The sequence below is a fragment of the Nelumbo lutea genome, chromosome 1 (genome assembly GCF_056320005.1).
Source record: "Nelumbo lutea isolate HS-2025 chromosome 1, American lotus-T2T, whole genome shotgun sequence".
Lineage (NCBI taxonomy): Eukaryota > Viridiplantae > Streptophyta > Magnoliopsida > Proteales > Nelumbonaceae > Nelumbo > Nelumbo lutea.
Window position 1 is genome coordinate 171,184,996 of NC_142684.1, and position 24,716 is coordinate 171,209,711.

The following is a 24,716-nucleotide window of genomic DNA, read 5'->3' on the forward strand; positions in this document are numbered from 1 at the left end:
CCAGCCACACGTTGAAAATACCGGTAACCACCGCACAACTAATGTTTCATATATGTGGCTGAGTGAACGTGGCCAGCAATGTGTTGTGATCAGCATATCCAGACTTGCTACTGGGAGCGTGGTTTGTCTGTTTCTTTAGGACGCCCTTTTTGGGTTTCTTTCCTTCCATTCCATTTAGTTCGTAGTTCTCTAAAATTCCCTTGTTGGAATGGTGTCGACTTCTTTCAGGCAAACCTGTGCCCACACCGATCTAACAGCCTTTCCATGAAATAAAACAGAGATATTCTCAGGCAGTAAAAGGCTGTTCTGCCCTGACAGAAGCCCAATTCATCGAATCCTGCCTGCACCTAGTTTTTTTCGGGAAGGGTGGGCTTACCCCTTTTCTGTGTAGCCCTGGAAAACAAACCTCTATTGGGCCGGTCCGGTTCAATCTAAAATATCTGGACTCTGGACTCTTCAACGGCCCACATTCTTCATGGAGATGAGTGGGCCGTAGCTCATATGTTAGGCCAGGTTTCTAGTTCACTGCCTGAGTGCCGGTCTGGTGTCTGCCTCTACTCTCTCGGAAAGCCTAATAAAACTTTCTTCTTTGGTCTTTTCGTTAAACAAGTGCTCCTCGTCAAGTCGTCAGATCAGATCCCTGCTCTCCGCCTAGATCCAATCAATCCAAAGCCGGCTAACCGCTAACACAGAGAGAGAACGAATCAAGAGAGTGAGGGCGAGTTTCTACCCCCATTTTCTCTACTTTTGCTTACTGCAGCGTTGAAAGAAGCGGCGCTTCTGTAATTCTGCAAACATGGTGGGGGCAGTAGAGGAAGCCCAATTGAACAGGCTTGAAAATCAGGTCGATAATGGCGGAGGCGGCGCTTGGGAGTATCTCTGTCTCGTTAGGAAGCTCAAAGTACGCCGTTCAGAAAAGGTTTTGAAGCACGGGTTATCGATTTTGAACGATCCAAAGCAGCGATCCAAACTCGGTGGAGAGGGTAAGTCCGTTTTCCTTCCTCAAATTCGTTTTTTTTTATTATTATCTGTGGGGGCGACTGATTATTAATAAAAATAGTATTCCCTCGAGTATTTTAGAGATTGTAAATTGAATTTGATCTTGTTACTGAAGAACACTCTGACGAATTAAAACTGTTAATTTTGCAGTTGAGTACGCAATTCTTCTCCTCCTTTGTTTTTCTAGATTAGTTTACTCCCACTTATGTCTTTCTAAATTTAGAGTGATTTTCTTTTACGTTTTTTTGTTCCCTGGGGACATGAAGCTTTGCTTGTTATATAGGAGCTTGGTTTGAGGAACCTTTAGGAAATATTAGAAATGTTTATTCCTACATCATTACTTTTATCAATTGCCCATGGCTTTACAAAATATTTGGTTCCGGTCATACTTTTATGTCAGCTAGCTATTTTAACTCCACGCTCCTTTCGTTTCCTAGAACTCTAGCTCTTCAAGCAATATTAGAAATGTTTAGCTTGAGTACGTGGCTGCTTTTCTTGAATCCCTGAAGCATGTCTTGTGCTTGCCCTCTAAGGGCAATGTCAAATAATTTTGTCATTGAACTCTAATATATCTATCATGTATCTTTTATATAATTCTGGTAGGTAGTGATTCTCCTTCAATGAAGTTGCTGGATAAACACATGTGAGGGATCCATATTTCTTCCAGGACACGAACTTTTTGTCTGAATAGGGTTTAGAAGAAAGTTAGCAGTTCTGCTATGCTTGCTTCTGAAGGGAGTGAAAATAAATGCATATTGCCTTCTTTCCTTGTGCATGTTATCTGTAAATCTGATTATGAGATCATCATAGTCTTGTTCCTTGCCTATAAGATTTCTTCATACTACTTCCTTGGTTTCTTGAATTGGTGTTCTTGCTGGATATTATGACCTTGCATTTTTTTTTTTTTTTTGATGATAAGGAATCACCTGAGAGAAAACAACTCTACAATCACCACTCCAAAAAACACTCCCGCATGAACAAATAAACAAAACTCTCACCCCAAAAAAACAAACACCACCACCCTAATAAAAGTACACCAAACCGTAACCAAACAAAACATCTCTACCCAACCTTTGACAACAATCAATAAACTAGAACCCAAAGAAACAACATCCCTTACTTTCACAACAAACAACCCAATCCTGCTTCTTATGAAATCACTCCACTATTCGCCTCTTGAACCTTTGATCTCTAATTCTGCCTCTTCATTGACTTTATTGAAGAGCTCTTTGACCCTTCTCAGCTTCTTCACCTTATTATTAGGACCAACCCCAAATAGACCCTCTTTCAGCCTAACAAAAACCTTCAAAACTTGAATTGCACTTTGACTTTTTTTGACTCTTAAAATGTCTAAAGAAATTTGTAAATTTCTCTGAATTCTCTGCTGGACCCTTAACAACTTCAGCCTCATCTGTCTTTTCAGACCTACCTGTCATCTTTGATATCATTTTCCAAAGACTCCTCTCTAACATCATTCTTTCTTGCTTCATTTTCAATTTTTTTTTTTTCAAAAGATCTCTGGTTCTCTTTGACCTTCTTTGACTCCAAATGAATACGCTTCAAAAGAAAAAGAGTTTCATCCAACACCACATCCTCGCCTTGATCATGATCTTCTTCTAAACCTTCATCATCCTCATCACAAATCTTCTAAACTATAATGTCTTTTTTATTAATGATGAAAAAAGATTTAGTATGTAGAATATGCTGACCATCCCATTCAATGGTCATTTTGACAATTAGGTGTTAGGAGGGATGATAAGGATAAAATCCTTTTACAGAATCTCAGAACTACTTAGTTGGAACGATTTTATTATGGGTGAAACATATGCTTTGTTGGAGGGGCGTAAATCTTCTAGGTTGCTACTTAGGTTTCATCCATTCTTGTTGAAAGGAACTCAACCACTGCTATTGGCTTGGTTGCTTCTTAGGTTTTGTCTCTCAGCAACTCAAACCATTAGAGAATTTTCTTTTGTGCCATCCTTATTTAACATCTTGTTGTCTTATTTTTCTCATTAAACCAATGGGACAGGTAGATCTCTTACCAGAGGCGGAAGTAGGAAATTTTGGTCGAAGGATTTATTTTAGTAGGAATCTTCTGGTGCCTTGTTTTGGTTACCTTTCTTTATTCTTGCATTTGGATTTCTATTTTCCTTTTTTTTCTCTTTGTTGATTGGAGAATATGAAGAGTATTTTAATGGAAAGGAATGGTGAAGACCAGCACTCACTTTAGAAATAAATGGAGGAATGGATAGCACAGTACATGATGTGGCCAAAATAGGACCGTGGCACTTTTTTCCTTTTTTTTTCAAAAAAGACAATAATTTAATCATGTTACATTATGGAAAAGAAGTATCATACACATAGAACCCATGTACATCAAGTCTGTGTGCTGAAAGAGAGAAAAATAAGTTGTACATCTCCATTGTGATGTCTAAATATATTCTCAAAATCTAAAAACAGCTGCAGAGGTTTTCTAAAATTGTTATTATAATGCTCTTTTGAGTAGTTTCTTTTGATTTAATTTTGTTGGTTTTCTTAAATTGATTTTACAGTTGTTTTTTAATCCTTCTAGGTAATTTTTATCTGGGACTGGATGGGCTAGGGACAAAATCATGCATACTGGACTGGGCAACCTATTATGAGTGAGCATGCAAATGTTCTGCACACATAGGGCCCATGTGGGACCCACACCTTATGTGCATGGAACACCGGTGTGTTCACTTGTGATAGGTTGCCCAGCCTGGTGTGCATGCTTTTGTCTCCAGCCAATCTGGATGCCTTTTATCACATATATAGTGCGGAACTTTCCTATTATTTCACAAAGTATGTGGTTAACGTTTTTCCATTACTTGATGTAGAGTGGACACTCTATGAGCAGGTGGCCATTGCGGCTATGGATTGTCAATGTGTTGATATTGCAAAGGTAGAATTATTTCCCCTTTGATCTACCATTTGAAGTGTCTTCAAAGTTTCTCCATTTGGAAATCATATTTGAAGTTGGATTCTATTGGTTTATCTAATATTAAAGTCTCATTTCTGTGGTTCAAATGCACATGTAAAGGCAACTGTTTAAGTAAAGCCATAATATCAATATCTATGTCTTTTATGAAGCCTTTTGACTGCAGTCTGTAAATGATCATTGTTATCATCTTTAATTATGTGCTTGCCTTGGTTACACAGAAGGGCACATCCCCAAATGAGACTGAGATATAAACATGTTTGTGCCTTTGAATAAGAAATTGATGATATTATTCACAATAGATGTATTGGCATGGAGAAATTTATCTGCCACATCATTATGTTAACCAACTTTTGAGTATTTAATGCATTCCTAATGTGTTTACCTGAATATGTACATGTTTCAAAATAGTGCTCTTTAACTTGATAGAGATGACTTATATAGCTTTTGCAATTGTATCTTAAAGGAGTATGGGGGGAAACTAGTTCCCCCAAGGGTGGAGGCTTTTGTTTGGCTCATTTCAATGGGAAGTATCCCGACCAGTGTTTTAAAAGTGCAAGTCACAAAAAAAGCGCAAGGGCCAATTTGCGCTTGAGGCACAAGGCGCAAGGCAAGGCATGCGCCTTTTTGAAGCAAGGCGCAAAAATACAAAAAAAAAAGCTAAAAAGTGTCAGAAAATTCAGAAAATGCCAAAAAATTAAAGAAAAGGCAAAAAAATCAAAAAAATATTAAACATAATGTTAATAAAAAATATAAACTTAAATTTTAAAATAAATGTTTTAAAAAACCTATTATCTAAGATTAAAATACATAAACATAACATGTAAAGCTTATTCAAATGAAAAGTTAAAAATAAAAGAAAACATATAAAGAATTTTCAAGCATGTAAAATCCACAATCTCTTTTTTACCTCAATTGCATTACTTTAAGTGGCTAATGTGATGTAAAACATATTACATTCTTGATTCTATGAGTCACCTTTGTATCACACCCATCGAGGCAAGCCCGAACAAGTCCATGTTAGGGTCTTAAATTCTTATTTCTCACATAAAAAATAATGATTTTATAACTTTAATTTCCTTTGAAGAAGATATTTTATTGGAATGAATGAATGAACAACATTAGCACATAGGAGGTGGTTGGGGGTTTGGGGGCGGAGCCCCCAGCCCAGCTGTTAGACTAAAAAGAAAAGAAAAAAGTGCAGAATTTTAAAAATGCACACACCTGGGCTGAGGTGCAAGGTGCACTAGGCGTGCGCTTAGGACTTGGGCGAGGCGCATACCCTAAAATGTGCTTTGCTTGTGCGACTAGGTGCACCTGAGGCGTGCCTTTTAAGTCATTGATCCCGACTCAAGACAATCTGAAAAAGAAGGCCATCAGTTTCCGAGTAGATGCCCTCGTTGTTTGTTGAAAGAGGAGTCTATTCTTCACCTTCTAATACGTTGTAGTTACATTAGGAGTATTAGGGCCTATTTTTTCAAGCCGTTCAACATGGATGGATGGAATCCTAGTGTCTGCATGGAAATTTTTGGGCATTCGTCGAGGATAAATGGAAGCATCAAAGTGAAAATCATTTGGAGTTGTGTTCTGTTTGTTGTATGTTGGGAAGTTTGGAAAGAAACATAGTTTTCAAGGCACCAAGGCGAGGTTAGGCGACAGGGGGCGCCGTGTCACCTAGTTGCCTAGGCATCGCCTTGGCGATGGATTTTTTTTTTTTTATGTAAAAAACATAGATCCTAGGGTAGTTCCCTAGGTACCATGACCATATTTCCTTGATAATTGTTCATGATTTTCATAAGAAAAGTATAAAGTTCATGTTAAAGTATAGAAAATCAACATATTCACTGATAAAAAAAAATCAACATATTCATGAGAAGAAAAAGAATAAGAAAAAGTAAATTTAAAAAATATAGGGGCTGAACCCTTATTTTTGTTATAGGAAAAGAAGAAAAAGAAAAAATAGTAGTAGTAGTAGTAGTAGTAGTAGTAATAGACAAAATTTTAAGTGCTTCCTTACTTATTGGTTCAGGTTTTGAAGTCTTTGAGGGTTAAATACAGCATTTAGCAATGTTTATGTTGATTAAACCCTAACAAATAGGAAAATAATAAAATGAAATTAGTATATAAACACACAAAATGAATATTTTAGTTTAATAATGTCTATTTTATAATTATAATCTCAAAAAATAAAGAATCAAAAAATATTTTATAATAGAAAGTAGAAAACTGCTTGACGATTAGGCAAGGCGAGCCTCAAAGGGTGCCTTGTCGCCTAGGTGTCGCCTTGACAACTATGGAAATGTAAAGAGGCTGGGCCAAATGGGCCCTAACAGCCTCTCTTGTAATATCTTTTATTTTATGTTGATGGGCCACACTTAATGGGCCTGTTATTTATTCTTGTTTATTTCCTTTATGTAACTGCCAAGCTGGCCGCCCACTTAAGGGCATACTTGTCATCATTAATTTATAGATCTTAAAAAAATAGGGTCAGAGGAGAATGGAGAATTGATTCAACTCCTTCTCTTACCTCTTCTCTTCGCCATCTTCTTCTCTTATACAGTTATTCAGACCTGTTTTATTCTGCTAATCACTGAATTTAAACATTGATATTAGAGGACTGATTTACATCTTGATATCTGAGCAGGTTTAGTTCCTCTTCCTTCTTTTTCTTCATTCCTGTACACTCTAAAATTAAGAGGGTGTATGGAGAAATAGGTTCTCTATAGTTTAGAGAATCACTTGCCTAGTTGGTAGAAGGGTTTGGAGAGTTTAGTTCTGGCCAGATTTTGCCAAGAAGTGTTGCTGTTTTGCTGCTGCCCGAAATCCTAGCCGACTAGAGATTTTTGAGGTTACCAGGAAAGGTGAAGCTCGGGTGTGGCGCTCTGTGCTTGGAAGGTGTCTTGTGACTGCTAAAGGAGGGTGGTTAAGGTTTGGAAGAGTTTGGGTTAGTCTGGTAGGTGCGGCAACATCTTCTCTCTTCCTTCCATCTGTTGGACAGAGCAAAACCCTAGTTTTTCAAGCACCCAAGTTCTGGTTTGGCTTCAAGAAAGTTTACATAGTCAAAATTTTTTGTTCTTTGATTTCCGTTTGATTAATGGAGACATACGGAAGTGAGTTCAAGCAGGTGCCGGTTTCTGGACCTGCCTCAGTAGATTCCGTTTTGACTGGTGTGACCACAATTAAGCTATATGGGACGAACTATCTTGTTAGGGCACAGTTTATAAAAATCTATGTTTGTAGTAGAGGAAAACTTGGGTATCTCACAGGTAGTAAGGTGAAACCCGAAGAGACAGACCCTGAATTTGAAAAATGGATGCAAGAGAACTACATTGTTTTAGGATGGTTGGTTAACTCTATGCAACCCATATAAGCCAACACTATCTCTGGATGTCTTCGGGCAAGGAGATATGGGACAGTGTAACTGAAACCTACTCAGAAACTGAATGTAGCCAGAGCGTACAAATTGAAAAGTGATGCGAAAAAACTGAGACAGGGGGAGAAGAGTGTGGCAATCTACTACTCTATACTAAAATCCGTATGGCAGGAAATTGATGTTATTGGAGACAGTGGTATGGGAGAGTAAAAAGGATGCTGAAATGTATAGAAAGCTAGTGGAGAGAAATAGGGTGTTTGAGTTTCTCACTAGACTCAACCCTGAGTTTGATATTATCAGACAGAATATTTTGGCCAGGGATGAGGTTACTCTTTCACAAGCATATGCTATGATAAGTAGTGAGGAGAGTAGGCGACAGGTTTAGTTGTAGAGTCCACCTACAGAATATCTTGCATATGCGGGAATGAAACCAAAGGGCCCTATTGAGAAGAGAGAACAGGTGTGTGAATATTGCAAGAAACCACGACATACAAAGGACACCTGTTGGAATCTTCACCCTGGACTTGTCTCTGATAGGTTTAAGAACACTAATAACCCTAAGAAGGGCAGTCAGGTGGGAAAACCCAAGACTGCTAATGCTGCTATAGTACCTGAAAGGGGAAGTAAGGAGAGAAGAGAAATCAACCATTGAACAGTTGGCTGCAATGAAGCTGGATTTTGAGAAGTATGGGAGACTCCTAAATCACTTGGAAGCTACAGTTTCTTCAACTCACCCTTTCAACAGTACATCATCCTCATTCGCTTTTGCTCACTCAGGTATTCGTGCTTCTGCAAATCATGCTTCAGCTTTAGGTAATCATAATATCCCTTGGATTATCGATTCCGGTTTATCAAACCATATGACCAGTCTATCTAACCTTTTTTGCTCATATCACTTTCTCTAGGAAAGAGAAAATATCCCTTGCCGATGGGTCCCTTGCCCCCATCTCTGGTAAAGGTGATGTAAAGACCTCTGACACCCTGTTCTTATCTTCTGTTCTTCATGTCCCTAAGCTTAACAAAAACCTCTTATCTGTTAGTAGCTTAACAAAGTCCATGAATTGTAGCATAACTTTCTTTCCCACTCATTGTGTTTTTCAGGACTTGTAGTCTCAGAGGATGATTGGGAGTGGCCATGAGGCAAACGGAATATACTTGCTGGACACACCAGATCAAGCTTTGGGACCACCTCATGGAGTTGCCTTAGAGTCAGTCGTGTCAGAGTCTGTTAACAAAATTTTATTATGTCATTTTCGGTTTGGTCACTTGTCTTTTTCTGCTTTGAGTCATCTGTTCCCAGATATGTTTAAAGGAGTGTCTTTATCGAGTCTTCAATTAGCAATAAAAGATCACTTTCTCCTTTTCATATTGTTCACTCTGATGTGTGGGGGCCATATCACATGCCAACCATGGGAGGTTACAGGTACTTTATCCTTTTTATTGATGATTATTCACGTTACACTTGGATTTATCTCATGAAATCCAGGGATGAAGTACTAGCTATTGTGAAAAATTTTCATGAATTCATCCTCACCCAATTTAATACTTGTATCAAAATATTCCGCTCTGACAATGCTAAGGAGTATTTTGAGAGAACCCTCTCCACCCATCCTGAAACTTTTGGGGTTATTCATCAAAGTTCTTGTTCCTACACTCTACAACAAAATAGGGTGGCGGAAAGAAAGAACAGGCATGTGGTTGAGGTTGCCAGATCCCTCTTGTTTGCATCCCATGTTTCTGTAAAGTTTTGGGGAGATGTTCTTCTTACTACTACCTTTCTGATCAACCGTATGCCCTCCCGGGTTCTTGGCTTTAAAACTCCTTTTAGTATTTTCTTCCTGGATGAGGATCTCTTTTCTCTTTCTCTCCGTGTGTTTGGGTGTACTTGCTATGTGCATATTCATAGTCACCAGAAGCACAAGTTTGAACTTAAGGCTCATAAGTGTGTGTTTCTAGGATATGCCTCCACACAGAAGGGTTATTGTTGTTTTGATCCAGTTCATGGCACCCGCTTTGTATCTCGGGATGTCACCTTTGCAGAGTTGACTCCCTTCTTTAGTATTCCTCTTGAGGGGGAGAAATCTGATGAGTCCTTTGCCGTGTCTCCAGCCGTTCCTCTTCCCATCCCTTGTGAGTTCGATCATGGGGTGTCCACCTCTTCCACTGGACCTAATACCTCTGATATCCCAGCTCCTCCTCCTCCTTCTGCTCCTGCTCTTCAAAGGTGGTACCAAAAGCAGAGATTCAGACATGTGCAGGTTGTTTCCACTCCTTCAGAAGAGTGTCTTGCCACTCCCATCATTCCTGAGGAAACAGGTCAGCCCTCTACTGACCCATCTCTGACTTTCCCAGACCTTGACCTTCCTATTGTTCTTCGCAAGGGCAAGCGGAAGTGTACAACCCATTGTATCTCTAAACACTTGTCTTACAGCCTTCTCTCCTCTTCCTACTACTCCTTTCTTGCCTCCGTGTCTTCCCATGTGATACCCAGGTCTGTACCGAAAGCATTATCTCAACCTGAATGAAGGGATGCTATGATGACTGAACTTGATGCATTGCATAAGAACCATACTTGGGATATTGTGGACTTGCCAAAAGGGAAGGAACCAATGGTTTGTAAATGGGTGTTTACCATTAAGTATCACTCTGATGGCTCTGTTGAGAGATTTAAGGCTCGGTTGGTTGCTAAGGGTTACACCCAAATGTATGGCATTGACTATCTTAAGACATTTGCTCCTGTTGCTAAGATGACTTCAGTCAGGGTTTTACTTTCTCTAGCAGCTACTTTTGACTGACCCCTACACCAGTTTGATGTTAAAAATGCCTTCTTGAATGGAGACCTGCATGAAGAGGTCTATATGTCTCTACCTCCAGGAGTGCATGGGAAAGAAATGAAAGGCAAAGTGTGTAAACTACACAGATCTATTTATGGTCTCAAACAATCTCTTCGGGCTTGGTTTGAGAGATTTCAGGCTGCTCTTGTCTCATTTGGCTACATTCAAACACAATATGATCATACACTATTTTTGAAGAAAAATGACTCTCTAGTGACCTTCTTGGTTGTTTATGTTGATGACATTGTGGTCACGGGTAATGGCATTGAAGAGGCCAGCAAACTAAAAGGATTTTTTCAACTCTGAATTTGAAATCAAAGACTTGGGAGATCTTCTGTATTTCTTGGGCATTGAAGTTGCTCGATCTAAGGATGGTATTTTCATATCTCAGCGCAAATATGTCCTTGATCTTCTTGCTGAAGTTGGTAAACTTGGCGCTAAACCCATATCCGCTCCCATTGATCCTAATCATAAGCTTTTTGCCACAGATGGTGAACCTTTCCTGATAAGGGAGTGTTTCAGAGACTACTTGGGAAGTTGTTATACCTTTGCATGACTCGGTTAGATATTTCCTATGCAGTAAGTGTTATTAGTCAGTTTCTGCATTCTCCCAGAGATACTCATTTAGTTGCTGTAGAAAGGGTTCTGTGCTACTTGAAAGGTACTCCAGGGAAAAGTATTCTGTTTGCTAGGCATGGTCACATGAAACTGGAAGCCTTTACTAATGCAGGTTGGGCAGGATGTATTGATGCCAGAAGGTCCGCCTCTGGTTATTATGCTCTGGTTGCTGGGAATATTGTGTCTTGGAGGAGTAAGAAACAATTAGTAGTTGTTAGATTCTCAACTGAAGCTGAATACAGGGCAATGGCTCATGGTGTGTCAGAATTACCATGGCTACAATCCCTTCTAGAGGAATTGGGGGTAGACTATGAGAAACCAATGATGCTCTATTGACAACCAAGCTGCTATCAACATTGCACATAATCCTGTTCAACATGATAGAACTAAGCACATTGAGGTTGATAGGCATTTCATAAGAGAAAGAGTCTCTTCAGGAGAAGTTTGTTTATCATTCATCACATCAGAAGAGCAACTGGCTGATATCTTGACCAAGGGAGTTCCCAGGGGAAAATTGACATACTATATAAGCAAGCTGGGCATGATTGACATCTATGCTCAGCTTGAGGGGGAATGTAAAGAGACTGGGCCGAATGGGCCCTAACAACCTCTCTTGTAATATATTTTATTTTATGTTGATGGGCTACACTTAATGGGCCTGTTATTTATTCTTGTTTATTTCCTTTATGTAACTGCCAAGCTGGCCGCCCACTTAAGGGCATACTTGTCATCATTAATTTTTAGATCTTAATAAAATAGGGTTAGAGGAGAATGGAGAATTGATTCAACTCTTTCTCTTACTTTCTCTTCGCCATCTTCTTCTCTTATACAGTTATTCACACTTGTTTTATTCTGCTAATCACTGAATTTAAACATTGATATTAGAGGACTGATTTACATCTGGAAAGAAACAAATAAGAGGATTTTTTAAGGCAAATTGAGAAGCAAGAGAGAGTTAAGAGCTGTCATCAGTTCCAGGATTGTAGGGTGGGTCTTAGTTCTGCCAAAATTTGAAGGTTTAAGCAAAGCAAATTTTGGAGATGACTTCTAAAACACCTTGAATGCTTTAAGCCTAGCTGTATTTTCTGCTTTTTCATAGGCAATGGACAAGGTTGGAGTGGGGAGGAGAGAGGTTCCAGTGGAAGTAGAGAATATTGGTAGACTAGGAGAGAGGTTATTGGTGCTGAAGGCGAGTCTGGTAGACAGGTTCGTTGGAGTAGAGCCGGGTGTAGAGAATGTTGAAGTGGGGAGGAGAGAGGATTATGGGAGTCAGAAGACTAAACGGTGGCCTACTTCTCTTCCTGTTCAATATGAGAGAGTGGGCGGAGAAGGTGCTAGAAGAGGGGTCGTGTAAATGTAGGGAGTTGGACTTTTGGCTTGGGTGGTGGTTCCCGATGGCTGGAGCGTTGAGAGGAGGGAGGAGGAGGAGAGTTGCATGGGTTGTAGTGATTGGATCCCATTACATGCCTGGAGCATTGTCATGTGAAGAAATTGGAAAAGCTTGTGGAGGTTTTCTAGAATTTAACAATAGGAACAGGACCTAGAATAAGTTAGACTCTGCTAGGTTGCTGGTTGAAGAGTGGGATGTTTCAAATGTATCGAAAAAGTCATAGTTGTTTTTTGATGGGAGAAATACAATCTGAGATTGGTGGTAGAGGGAGAGGACGGAATTTATTTTGCATCGATGCAGCAGAGGGATAATTGGAAGGAAGGAAATGAAGAGAGTAAGGATGAGGGATGCTGCAACGGGTTTTAGGAGAACAAGTTTCAAGAAAGGAAGGTGAACAGTCAGTCGAAGGAGGAAGACAAGTCTGAGGTGGATGTTGGGAAGGGCAGTTCTATAATTTTCCAAGGTGAGAAAGGTTCAGTGATGAATGGTGAAGGACATATGGTGAGGGAGGAGGGTATAAAGGTGGAGGAGCCTGTTTCATACGTAGTAGAAAGGGAAGTTAGATGGACACAGGTGGCAGGAGGATGTAATTTTGATCCTCTAGTAGGTGGGGCCCACAAGAGGAGGGGAATTGGGAGGAAGATTGCAAGTCTGGGTGTAAAGAAAGGTAGGGTGTTATTAGCAAAAGGCTGATTAAGAGGGGCTTCTTGAAAAATTTATCAAGAGAGGAACCAAAAGGAAGATTGGATTTGGGTGGTTGCCAAATATGCAGAAGGTAAAAAGACGGTGGAGTTTCAGCGAAGAAGAGGAAGCAGGAGCATTGCAAGAACTTCAAGTGCTACCCGAGGTGCCTCTTTGCCAGGAGAGGAGAGAGATCGTCAAGATGATAGTGTACAGGTGTTGAAGTTTGGAGAGGAAGAAAAGCCAGGGACAGATTTGTTTGGAGACAACAAAGTGCGGCATTTCCCAACAGGCGGCCAAAGACTCCCCAACTTCAGCAAACTTCTCATCGGGGGAAGAAGATAGGATCTTGGCACCCTGTATTTCCATAACAGAGGACAGGGAATGGGTTTCTGATGATGCTACTGCTCTCAACGAAAGCAGATTGACTAGGAGGTAAACTCCCTTATCTCGAAAATTGGTCAAAGCTTGAGGAAGAGAAGTAAACACAGGTCGAAGGAGGGAAAGGAGTTTAGGGAAGAAGCAGAATCTCCTGGGAGATGAAAAAAAGACCTTTCGGAGAGATTGGAGGGAGTGAGTGGAAAGAGAAGGTATACAACAGAAAAAGAGAGTTGTAGCTCCTTCTCAGGGGGTGGAAGGAGTGGGAGTAGGGGAGTTAGGATGAGAAGTGTGCTTGGAGGGGGAGAGAGGGAAAGGACAGGAGGAGGGAGGAACAAAAGGGAGACAGTTCAGGCTTCTGATGTGGTCCGAAATGGCTAAGTAAAATTGATAGATTGGTTGAGAGGGAAATCTATGTTGGCAAATCCCTGGGTTTGTTTTTCTTGGGAGGGAAAGAATTTGCAAGAAAGGCTTTCGAACGCATTGAGAAATTTAGAAGGGAGAAAAAAACAGAGAAAAAGAAAATATTGGGAGGAATAGAGCCTCCTTCAATTTCATTGTCAGGCAGGAAGAGCAGGATGAGGGTGATTAGTTGGAATGTAAGGGTTTGAGAGAAAAGGAGAGGAGGGGGATAGTGAGAAACTTAATTAGGAATCATAGCCCTAGAGTTGTGCTGCTTTAGGAGATGAAGCTGGAATCTTTCAATCTGGGTTTGAAGGAGGAGATTTGGGGAAGGAATGGCTGGGTGTGGCTGGAGCTGAGTGCAGTGGGTTTGTCAGGTGGTTTACTCATTTTCTGGGATCTGGGGGGTATACAGAAAGGTGGGTGAGAAGGTAGGAAAGTTCTCTGTGTCAGTTTGTCTGAAAGAGGTGAATGGTGATTGATGTTGGGGTTTAACAAACGTCTATGGCCCAAACTTGGAGGGAGAAAAAGCTGAGTTTTGGGAAGAATTGGAAGAGTTGAGGGGTTTTTGGGGTGGTCCTAGGGTGGTAGGAGGAGATTTTAATGTGGTTAAGGAGGAGCGAAATGAAAGGAGGAAGGGAGAGGAGGTTATCTGTGGGAATGGGAAAGTTTGGAGAGTTTGTTGAAGGAAATGGACTAATTGATCCACTGTTAAATGGTGGGAAATCCTTAGAAGGCTAGACAGGTTCTTATTCTCAGGAGATAGGGTGGAGTATGTGGGGGAGGTGGTTCAAGAAGCCTTGACTCTAAGAATGTCAGACCACAAACCAATTTTTTTAAGAAAGTTTGTAGCTGTAAATGGAGTGAGACCTTTCATATTTGAAAGAGTGGGCTGAAGAGAGGTGGAGAAGTGTGCAGGTGGAAGGCTCAGCAGCTCCCAGGAGTTTGAGAAAGTTTCAGGTTCGCGTGCTAGCGCGCTACAACTAGCAGAGCAGCCGGCTGAAAAATGGAAGCGTGCGGGGCTTAGTCAAGTCAAGCTGTTGCTTGCTGCTTGCTGTCTACTTTGCGAGCCTTCACTGCCCCATTCTGTAACTTCCCTTCTTTCGTCCGCCCACGAGGCTGTAAAAAGAGAGAAAGGGGTGGTGAGGGGTAGAAGATCAAAGGTGTTTGGAGGGTCTGAATTGAGGAAAAAGGAGGTTTTGGAAATTCTAGCAAAACTGGATAGGCTGGAAGAAGAGGGGAAGTTCTCAATCTCAAGAGAGGCTCTAGTAGAGAAGGATTCCTTGGAAAGAGAGTTGGAAAGGTTAATTTTGAGGGAGGAGGTGAGCTCGAGACAGAAATTGAGGGCTCGGTAGAGTTCTACACGAATTTATTTTCAGAAAGGGGTTGGAGGTGGGTGTCTTTGGGGGACTTGGAATGTAGGAAGTTGAATGATAACTCAGCAGTTTGGTTAGAAAGGGAGGTAGAAATTGGGGAGATCAGAGAAGCTTTGAGAAGGATTGGAGTAGACAAAACTCCAGGGTCTGATGAATTTAACTTTAGCTTCATTAAGGCTGGTTGGAGCTTCTTGGAGGAGGATTTTGTTCAAATGATTAAGGAGTTTTGCGACACAAAATAGCTGGATAAAAGGTTGAATGCCACTTTTATTTCCTTGGTTCAAAAGAAGGTTGGGGCAGTGAATATTAAAGATTTCTTTCCAATCAGTTTAAAGCAGCCCTTATAATCTCTTGGATAAGTTGCTATCACGGAGGCTGAAAGCAGTCCTGCATTAAGTGGTGAGAGAAACCCAGATGGCATTTGTGGAAGGAAGGCAAATTTTAGATGGGGTGTTGGTGGCTAGTGAATGTATTGTTTCTAGGCTGAGAAGTGGGAGGCCAGGTCTGGTTTGTAAGGTCGACATTGAAAAGGCGTATGACCATGTGGAATGGGGTTTCTTGGAGGAAATGCAGCATTTAATGGGCTTTGGGAGAAATGGAGTAGTTTGGTGTATGCTTGCATACCTTTAGTATCTTTTTCTCTTCTTCTCAATGGAGTCTCTTCAGATTTTTTTCAAGCATCTAGAGGTTTACAGCAGCGAGGTCCAATTTCCCCTTTGCTTTTTGTTCTGGTTATGGAGGTGCTAAATCTGCTTATGGTGAAGGGTGTTCAGATGGGGTGGATTGAAGGCTTTAGAGTTGGTTTGAGGAGCCCTACATCTCTCATCTTCAGTACGCAGATGACACTCTTTTTTTACATGCCTCAGTGGACCAAGTGCTGAGTTTAAGGGCTATATTTGGCAAACTTTGGGATGTTAACAGGTTGAAAATTCATTTGTCCAAGAGTCTACTTATTGGAGCAGGGAAAGTAGAAAGGGAGGTGCTGGAACAGTGTGCTGCAGTGTTGGAATGCCAGTTAGGGGAGTTACCTTTCCTCTATTTGGGTCTCTTGGTGGGGACCAAGATTTTAGAAGTAGGGGTATGGAGGCCAGTGCTAGAAAGGGTGGAAAAAAGATTGGAGAGGTGGAAAGCAAAATACTTGTCTCTTGGGTGCAGAATTACTCTCATTAGAAGTGTCCTTTCAGGTCTACTTATTGGAGTGAGGGACGTAGAAAGGGATCTGCTGGAATGGTGTGCTGCAGTGTTGGAATGCCAGTTAGGGGAGTTAGCTTTTTGGGTCTCCCGGTGGGGACCAAGATTTCAGAAGTAGGTGTATGGAGGCCAGTGCTAGAAAGGGTGGAAAAAAGATTGGGGAAGTGGAAAGCAAAATCTTGTCTCTTGGGGGCAGAATTACTCTCATTAAAAGTGTCATTTCAAGTCTACCAACATACTATCTATCACTATTAAAGGTTCCAAGGGAGGTGGCTGACAAGATCGAAAAACTACAGAGAGATTTCCTTTGGGAAGGAATTAGGGGCCAAAAGAAGTTCCATTTGGTGAATTGGGACAAGGTATGCAGACCAAAAGGAAAAGGGGGTTGGGGGTTTAGAAGGGCAAAGCTGTTCAATAGGGCTCTTTTGGTAAGTGGCTATGGAGGTTTTGAGCTGGATACAGAAAAGGATTCGTTATGGAAGGTGGTAGCCAGGAAATATAGGGTAGTGAGGTTTGGTTGGGAATCAAGGGAAGTTTCGAATTCCTATGGAGTGAGTGTGTGGAAGGGGATAGTGAGTTTTCATAGAGAGTTCAAAGCTTTGGTCAGTTTTAAGGTGGGGATGGAGTCAAGAGTGATATTCTGGGAAGATGAATGATGTGGGGTTGGGAAGTTGAGGGAGCTCTGTCCAAGACTTTACAGACTCTCAGAGCAGCAGGTGAGGGTAGATCAATGTTTTGAGGTGAAGGAGACCAATTGGTGTGGAGCCCAAAGTTTAGGAGGCCATTAAGGGATCTGGAAATTAAAGAATGACTACTGCTGTTAGAAAATTTGCAACAGTCAAATGTTTCTATCTCTTCTAGGGATGACTTGTGGTGGAAAGAATGCAAAAATTGATCTTTTACTTTTAAATCCTTTTACTTGGCACTGATAAGGGAGCAGTTGGTTGCTGATCAAGTGGAAGGAGTGTGGGGGAATCCTATCTCACCTAGAGTGGAAGCTTTTGCCTGGATAGTGTCTATAGACAGCATCTTAACTTCAGAACACCTGAAGAGTAGAGGTTTTTGTATGGCAAGTTTCTGCTCTCTGTGCTGCTCCGATGAGGAAATAGTATTCCACCTGTTCTATTCTTGCAGGATTGCTCATTTCATGTGGAGTTTTTTTTTTCCTTCCTATTTGGAATGAACTTGTTTCAGCCTTCCACAACAGAGTTATTCTCCTCTTGGCCAAGATTTAACAGGAGCAAGAAAGCAAAAATCGTGTGGACTGTGGAGCTGCTTCCCTTTTGCAGTTTGTTGGGTTTTATGGAGAGAAATAGAAGACTATTTGAGAACAAACAGAAGAACATTGGAAGGATGTTAGCTATGGTTGAAAATTTGGTGTCCAATTGGATTTTGGTGCATCCATATTTTCATCAGACTAGCAGAGCAAAGTTAGGGAAGAATTTTTGGAATTTTCTTGAGTTACAGGCTTGTAATCTTGATCAGTTCCATGTATCTTGATTGAACTTTTGTAGTGTAAACTGCTTGTGTATAAGGCTGCGGCTGGGTGTCATCTTAACACCCCCCGGGCAGTGTTTTAAAAGGCATGGGAGGTGTATGCCTGGAGGCAAGGTTCCCCCAAAATGCCCTGAGGCATATGCCAGAGGCGCTGGCACCTCTGAGGCGTGCGCCTCAGGTGCAAGAGGCGTATGGGTTTTTTCATGAGGCGTGCTAAAGGTGTACGTCTCATGTGCCTCATGCACCTCATATAAAAAGACTGGAAAAAAGGAAAAAAAAAGGGAAAAAAAAGGAAAGGAAAGAAAGGGAAGGGAAAGAAAAAGAAAGAAAAGAAAAGGAAAGGAAAGGGAAGAACTCTACCATCATTGTAGAGTTCTACAATGATGTATTGTGTGCAAAAATTACAATATGGAGCAAGTGTTCAGAAGGGTACATCAGTAGGCATCTGGAACAGTCAAAAAACTCCATTTTACTTAGCCAGTTAGCCCCCAAAGAAAAAAGCGCATTTTAATGATTTTTTTTTTCTTTTTGAGAAAACCCAATAGATGTTTAATCAGAGAAGAAAGAACAACCCCAAAAGAAACAAAAATTTGTTGGGAAAAAGCTAAAGTAGTAGCTCCATTTATACTAGAGTAGTATTTTCAGTTTCAGGGTCAACCTCAGTAGTGACCAGGTTTTCAAAGCGTGTCGTTGTTGTTATTGTTACTATTGTTATTATTTGGGAAATGGGGGAGCAGATTGTGCTGATCTTTGTTTTTAGACATTTATTGATAGGTTTTAATTCATCATATGCCAAATTCGGGAAAAAAAGTTTCTTGATAGCAAGTTATCAGTCAATTCATCATATGCAAAACCTGAAGTCCTCTGATGAGATCCCTTTGAAATAATAGACTCCGCCTCTATGTTTTTTGTCCTCAAGATCCTTGAATTTCTTTCTTGTCCAGCATTTAGCTAAGGGGGTGATTTTCCAGAGAATACTTCTTCTTGGGCTCAGACCTTTCATGGGCCATGTAGATATCATCATCTGGAGATCTTAACATTGGACTATTTGAAATCAAGAGGTTTCAAGATGTTTGTCTTTAGACATTTATTGATAGGTTTTAATTCATCATATGCAAAATTTGGGAAAAAAGTTTCTTGATAGAAAGTTATCAGTCAATTCATCATATGCAAAACCCGAAGTCCTCTGATGAGATCCCTTTGAATCCCCCAAGTATGCAGACCCATTGCTTGAGAGTTCCTTTTACCTTTGCAATAATAGACTCCGCCTCTATGTTTTTTGTCCTCAAGATCCTTGAATTTCTTTCTTGTCCAGCATTTAGCTAAGGGGGTAATTTTCCAGAGAATACTTCTTCTTGGGCTTAGACCTTTCATGGGCCATGTAGATATCATCATCTGGAGATCTTAACATTGGACTATTTGAAATCTAGAGGTTTCAAGATGCCAAGTATATCTATTTTGAATAAGGAGGAGCATGAGGAAGATGTGAGACATTTATTTGTTCATTGTTTCTGGATGGAATTCATTTGAGCATCTTTCTTTGATATCAAATATTGACTCCAGTCAAACCAGTGGAGATATTTTCCTTATGGCCAAGCTTGGGAGGTAAGAAAATGGATAACCGGGAGTATTATACATTATTAGAGTTTGCAGTTTGTTGGGGGCTTGGGGTATATGGAAAGAAATGAACAGATGCATATTTGAAGAGAAAAATCAGTCTAAAACAAAATTAGTTGCTGAAAGTTATTCTTTGATTGTCCACTGGTCTTTAGTTCATTTGTAATTTAAAAAATTCAATAGAGGCATTTGGAGCTAGCTTATGAATAGAATTAGATTTGGTTAGCAGGGGTGTTTGAGTTATAAATGGTTGTTTTGTATTTTGTTTTAGATGTTTTCCCTTTGTATGGTGAAATCTCACTGTCAATGTATTTTTATCCTTTTCCTTTAATAAAATTTTATTTCTTATTATCAAAAACTAATAAGAAGTTAGCCCATACTTATGGAGAAAATAAGCTGGGCGACCATGCCAAAAGATTCTTTACCTCTGGTTTTAAATTACAAAATATTTAAGACTCTTAATTGGTTTTTGGTCTAAGGGGCTTTCTAACTGGGATCATTTCACCCTTCCCATGGCCCCAGATAACACTTTTTTTTTTTTTGTATTTGGTGCCATGCACCATTGGTAACTTTCCCTTGACCCCTTTTTTCCCCAAAGTGTTGGTTGTGGGATTCAGTCAATGCTGGAACAAACCAGCTAGCACACCAACGAGCCAGCCCTCAGTTAGTACCCCCAGATAAGACTAGGGATGGCAGTTTCTACCCTACCCGGTGGGTACCTTCTCCTGCCCTCCCTGACGGGGCAGTTTTTTTGCTCGAGGGATGGGTATTGGGGCAGGGACAGGTTTTGGGGTTCTACAACCCGTATGGGTACAGGTAGGGTACGGTACCTGCCCCTGCCCTCCCTGACGGGGCAGTTTTTTTGCTTGAGGGATGGGTATTGGGGCAGGGACAGGTTTTGGGATTCTACAACCTGTATGGGTACAGGTAGGGTACGGTATTAGGGTAAACCTTACCCTCCCTGACTCGCATATTGTTGGAAAGCATATGAACTTTATGTACTAGGTGTTGAATTTAATAATATTTTGAAATTTATGTAAAGGATAATTTATAGTTTGTGTTTTCTACATGTCTTAATCAGATAATTGGAAATTTTGTTGTTTATTTGTGTTATTTTACTTATTTATTGCTGGAAATAATAAAAAATTAGATGTGGGTTCTAAACCCAACCCGCCCTTACCTTTGAATGCAGGGAGGGTAGGTTTGGAGAGGGTTTTGCATTTTCATATACAGGGAGGGTTTGGATGAACAAAATCTAACCCGCTACAGGTTTTGTGGTGGGTATGGGTTGGAAAGTTTAGGGAGGCAGGTAGGGTCTAGAATTTACAAAACCCTCCCCGAACCCACCCCATTGTCATCCCTACATAACAGGGACCAACAAGGCAACAACAGTTGTGGCCATTAGTTGGTTTAGGGTCTTTAGACGAAGACTATACAGAACTTCCTATGCATTATTCAACATCTCCTTAAACACGGATAAAGGCCATAAAACGTAAGGTGGTTACTGCTTTATTGTACAAAACATGAATATTGAAGTTTTTGGAAAGGACGTAACATTAATCAAAGTTAGAAGAAAGCATGCTGTGCACCAAAAGACCAAGTGAGCCTATGAGCAGTTATTGATACTGCTCCTAAGAGGAATCTAATGTAGGGTGTATGTGCAGCACCTAGTTACCTGTGGAACCTTATTACATGGCTGGCCTTTCTCTGAACATTGCAGGAATAATATCTTTGCTTCCTTCTTTAGTTGAACCTTATTATTCATGAAAGTAAGAATAATATTTTCGCTATTACAGAGGTAAATTTGGCCTTTTCCTGAAAGTTTTTTGTTGTTTCTGTCAAATCTTTGCTTCCTTCATTAGTTGAACTGTGTACTTTATTAAGCTTTTCTGCTTGTGTTCATTTTCTCTTTTAATGCTATATGATTTTTTTTTTAGTTGGTATAATTTTATTGTCTAGCAGATAACAAAAGCTTTGGTATAATTTACTTTCTCACATCTTTATTCAGGACTGTATAAATGCTCTTCAGAGGAAATTTCCTGAGAGCATGAGGGTTGGTGAGTTCAGCAAACCTAAAGTTACTGTACAGGGGGATCTCCTAATTTTGAATAATTTCTTTCAAATGTCTTATGCTTGTTTGTTGTCCTTGCTTTGGCAATAATCAATAGGTAGGTTAAAAGGGATGTTGCTTGAAGCTAGGGGATCATGGAAGGATGCAGAAGTAGCTTACTCAAGCCTTTTAGAGGATAACCCACTCGATCAAGTAAAGTTGCCAGCATGGTCTTCTTGACATTAAAATTGTATCTATGATAAAGAAATTATGCTACCTTTTTTTGGCAAGAAACTATGCTTCTATGTTCCCCAGAAATGCAGAAAAAATAAGCCTCATTTCATTTTTTTTTCTTTTTCACTCACCAGGTAATCCAGAAGAGGAGAGTTGCCATGGCAAAGGCACAAGGCAATATTTCAGTGGCCATTGAGTGTCTCAATAAGTATCTTGAAATGTAAGCCAGCATGGTATTCCAATATATGATTATTATTGCATTTCAATAAGTATCTTGAAATGTAAGCCAGCATGGTATTCCAATATATGATTATTATTGCATATGTTTTTACATGCAATGATATTTGGCCATAGAAGCATCTCTTAAATTCCTACTTGTTTTTGGGTTACAGATTTATGGCAGATCATGATGCATGGAGAGAACTTGCTGAAATATATGTTTCACTACAAATGTGAGATATTTGTAAATGTTATTTTATGGACAACCATACCAAGCAGCCTTGGAGTTTCTGATTTCCAGTGCTGTAGATGCCACAAAACTTGATGTTTGAGCTATTATGTCAGACGGATCCAACAGGATTGATTGTGGTGTTTCCAGCAATGGAAGTTAGAACCTAGCAGATCATTTTCTATATATAGCGACAGATATAATTATCTTTTATTATCTCAGCATTTCATGCCTTATAGGTCCTGCATTTTGTTAAGTTTCTTCTTTTACTTGCCGTAATCAGGTACAAGCAAGCAGCTTTCTGTTATGAGGAGCTAATATTATGTCAACCGTTGGTTCCCCTATATCACCTAGCATATGCCGATGTGAGTAATTCCAGTTTAGTGTAAATATGTGATTACACGAAAACATATACTCAACCGTAGACTTAACCCCTAATTACATACACATTCACCCCTGTAAAAGTATTTTTTTTATATTAAAAATAATCTGGAGCATTGAACATGCAGCGTAGACATGTATGCATATTGTGTATTTTACAGTTTTGGGAACACTTGAAATTGAACTTGGTAATGGACCTTAATACCATTGTCATGATTCCCACCTGCATTGTGATCTGTTCCCTATGAAAACCCTAGAAACTGAAATTTTTATCCGAGAAACCTCCAAGATTAATATTTTTTACCTAAGACGTTGGTGTGTATATCTCATACTTTTTAAGAAAGCTTGAATTAAGCTCCTATTTGCTTCCTTGCCTCAACAGGTACTCTATACACTCGGTGGGCTAGAAAACCTTCAGATGTCTAAGAAATATTATGCATCTACCATAGACTTGACTGGGGGCAAAAACACCCGAGCGCTTTTTGGCATTTGCTTGGTTCTCTCTCTCTCTCTCTCTCTCTCTCTCTCTCACACACACACACACACACACACATACACATGCACGTGCACTTGCACAATGGTTCCCACCCTAGCATCAGCTTAGCCTCATCACCCCAATTACCTGAGTACTGGCTAATGGGTGGTGTTGATTCTGTTATCCAGTGTAGTGCCGCCATTGCACAGCTTTTAAAAGGGCGGAACAAGGAGGACAAGGATGGCTCAGAACTGCATACTCTGGCTGCAAAGACCTTGGAGAAAGAGTACAAGCAAAGGTCTCCCACCAAACTCCCTCTTCTCACTGCAACCTTGAGAAACTTGAAGCTTCCTTCCTGACTCTTCTACTTGCATTCCTTGGGACTGATTCTTACACCTTGCTCTTGGCAAATTTGAAAATGTTCAACAATCTAATGATAATTGACTCCAAATCGCAGAAGCCTTTTTTGTTCCATATTTTATTTCCTTCTTTAATGTGCTTATTTATTGATATCAGGTAGTGTATTTCTCGATATCATGTTGAACTAAGAAAAATCCAAGTTTTTTTCTGAATTAGTCCTCTGATTTTGTGTTTAGTTTTTTGTCTTAAAATCCGTGTGGATATGATGTGAAAGAAAGAATGGCGGAGTGATCTAAGCTGGCATGTTTTGGATCCTATCTGCCCTTCCGACATTTTTGTGTTTGCATTACTTGCTGTAAAAGTTCCTGGTGGAGGATACATACAGCTCATTACATCTTCTTTGCCTTGAAACTTGGAGGTGAGGTGACGGAACATAATCTGGTCGCTTCTGTGCGTTTGGGTGGAATGATAAACAGGTGACAAACTTGTGTGCGTTGGCAACTTGGCATTTCAGACTCCAAAGAGTTGACCCGGCTGTACTTGATCGAGCCCAATCGCGTGAAGTACCTGTTGGACATTTGCCGAACTAAGATCCAATCACGTTATCACCAACTAATGGGCATTTGCCGACCTACTATCCGAGATCACATCTCCGCCCCACAACGCCCCACAGTACGTCCCCACCGTGTCTTGGAAACATCTCCCGCATGGTCCAAACAATTTCACCTGGCTTGGCCAAGTGGTGGGTGGGGGGGGTGTTTGAATGATCAACTCGTGAGAACTGTCAAATTTTAGGACCCGGAAAGGTCACCAGGTTACAAAATCAATGGTTCACTTGTTGGGTCCATCTAATCCGAGGCTAACAACATCGGTGGAGAGTGAAAGTATGAAAATATGAAACTATAGAATAGTAATCGAGTCCGCAGTTGATGATCGTCATATATTGAATTGTTAGATTGGAATCATTGGAATAGTAGTTTCATAAAAGAAAGAGATAATGATGTCTTTAGAATGTTCTTTTGAAGGCTGCAGGTAAATTCATACCTAGGATGTAGGATACAACAGAGGTTTTGATAGGAAATGACAACCAACAAAATTGAATGTCAAAAAAGAAATCTTCTAGAATTAATGGTATCAACTTTGGTTCCAGAAAAAAAAATTAATAGAGAAAATAACTTGAAGAGGAATGTGTTTTGTTGTTTTTTAAAACCTAGACTCCATTTGAAAAGTACAAATGCAAATATATAGTGTAAAACCTTGTATTTTGTATTATTTTATATGTATTTATATAGTACATATTTATATTTGCATTCAATTTGGAAGGAGTACAAAATATAAATATGTAGAGTGCAAAGCCTTGTATTTTGTATTATTTTTCATATATTTGCACAACACATTTTTATATTTGTACTCTTTCCAAATTGAGGCTAAGGTTGCATGTGGAAACGATGCA

At 40.1% G+C, this 24,716-nt stretch overlaps 1 protein-coding gene across 1 annotated transcript; it reads left to right on the forward strand.

The window, feature by feature from the left end:
- The first annotated feature begins 80 nt into the window (after window positions 1-80).
- On the forward strand, window positions 81-23,498 carry LOC148879162 (Protein prenylyltransferase superfamily protein). Its single transcript, XM_088960590.1, has 9 exons — window positions 81-983; window positions 3,858-3,922; window positions 21,324-21,372; window positions 21,484-21,578; window positions 21,734-21,819; window positions 21,992-22,051; window positions 22,331-22,412; window positions 22,811-22,924; window positions 23,092-23,498. Exons 1-9 carry the CDS (start codon window positions 797-799, stop codon window positions 23,260-23,262), a joined length of 909 nt encoding a protein of 302 aa, XP_088816716.1. The 5' UTR covers window positions 81-796; the 3' UTR covers window positions 23,263-23,498.
- Window positions 23,499-24,716: the final 1,218 nt, after the last annotated feature.

Bases quoted from the DNA above. Each gene is read 5' to 3' on its own strand.
- LOC148879162 (XM_088960590.1), top strand. From the start codon at position 797: ATGGTGGGGGCAGTAGAGGAAGCCCAATTGAACAGGCTTGAAAATCAG. The intron at 984-3,857 runs GTAAGTCCGTTT...TACTTGATGTAG, and splicing joins ATCCAAACTCGGTGGAGAGG to AGTGGACACTCTATGAGCAG. The intron at 21,820-21,991 runs GTAAGCCAGCAT...TTTGGGTTACAG, and splicing joins CTCAATAAGTATCTTGAAAT to ATTTATGGCAGATCATGATG.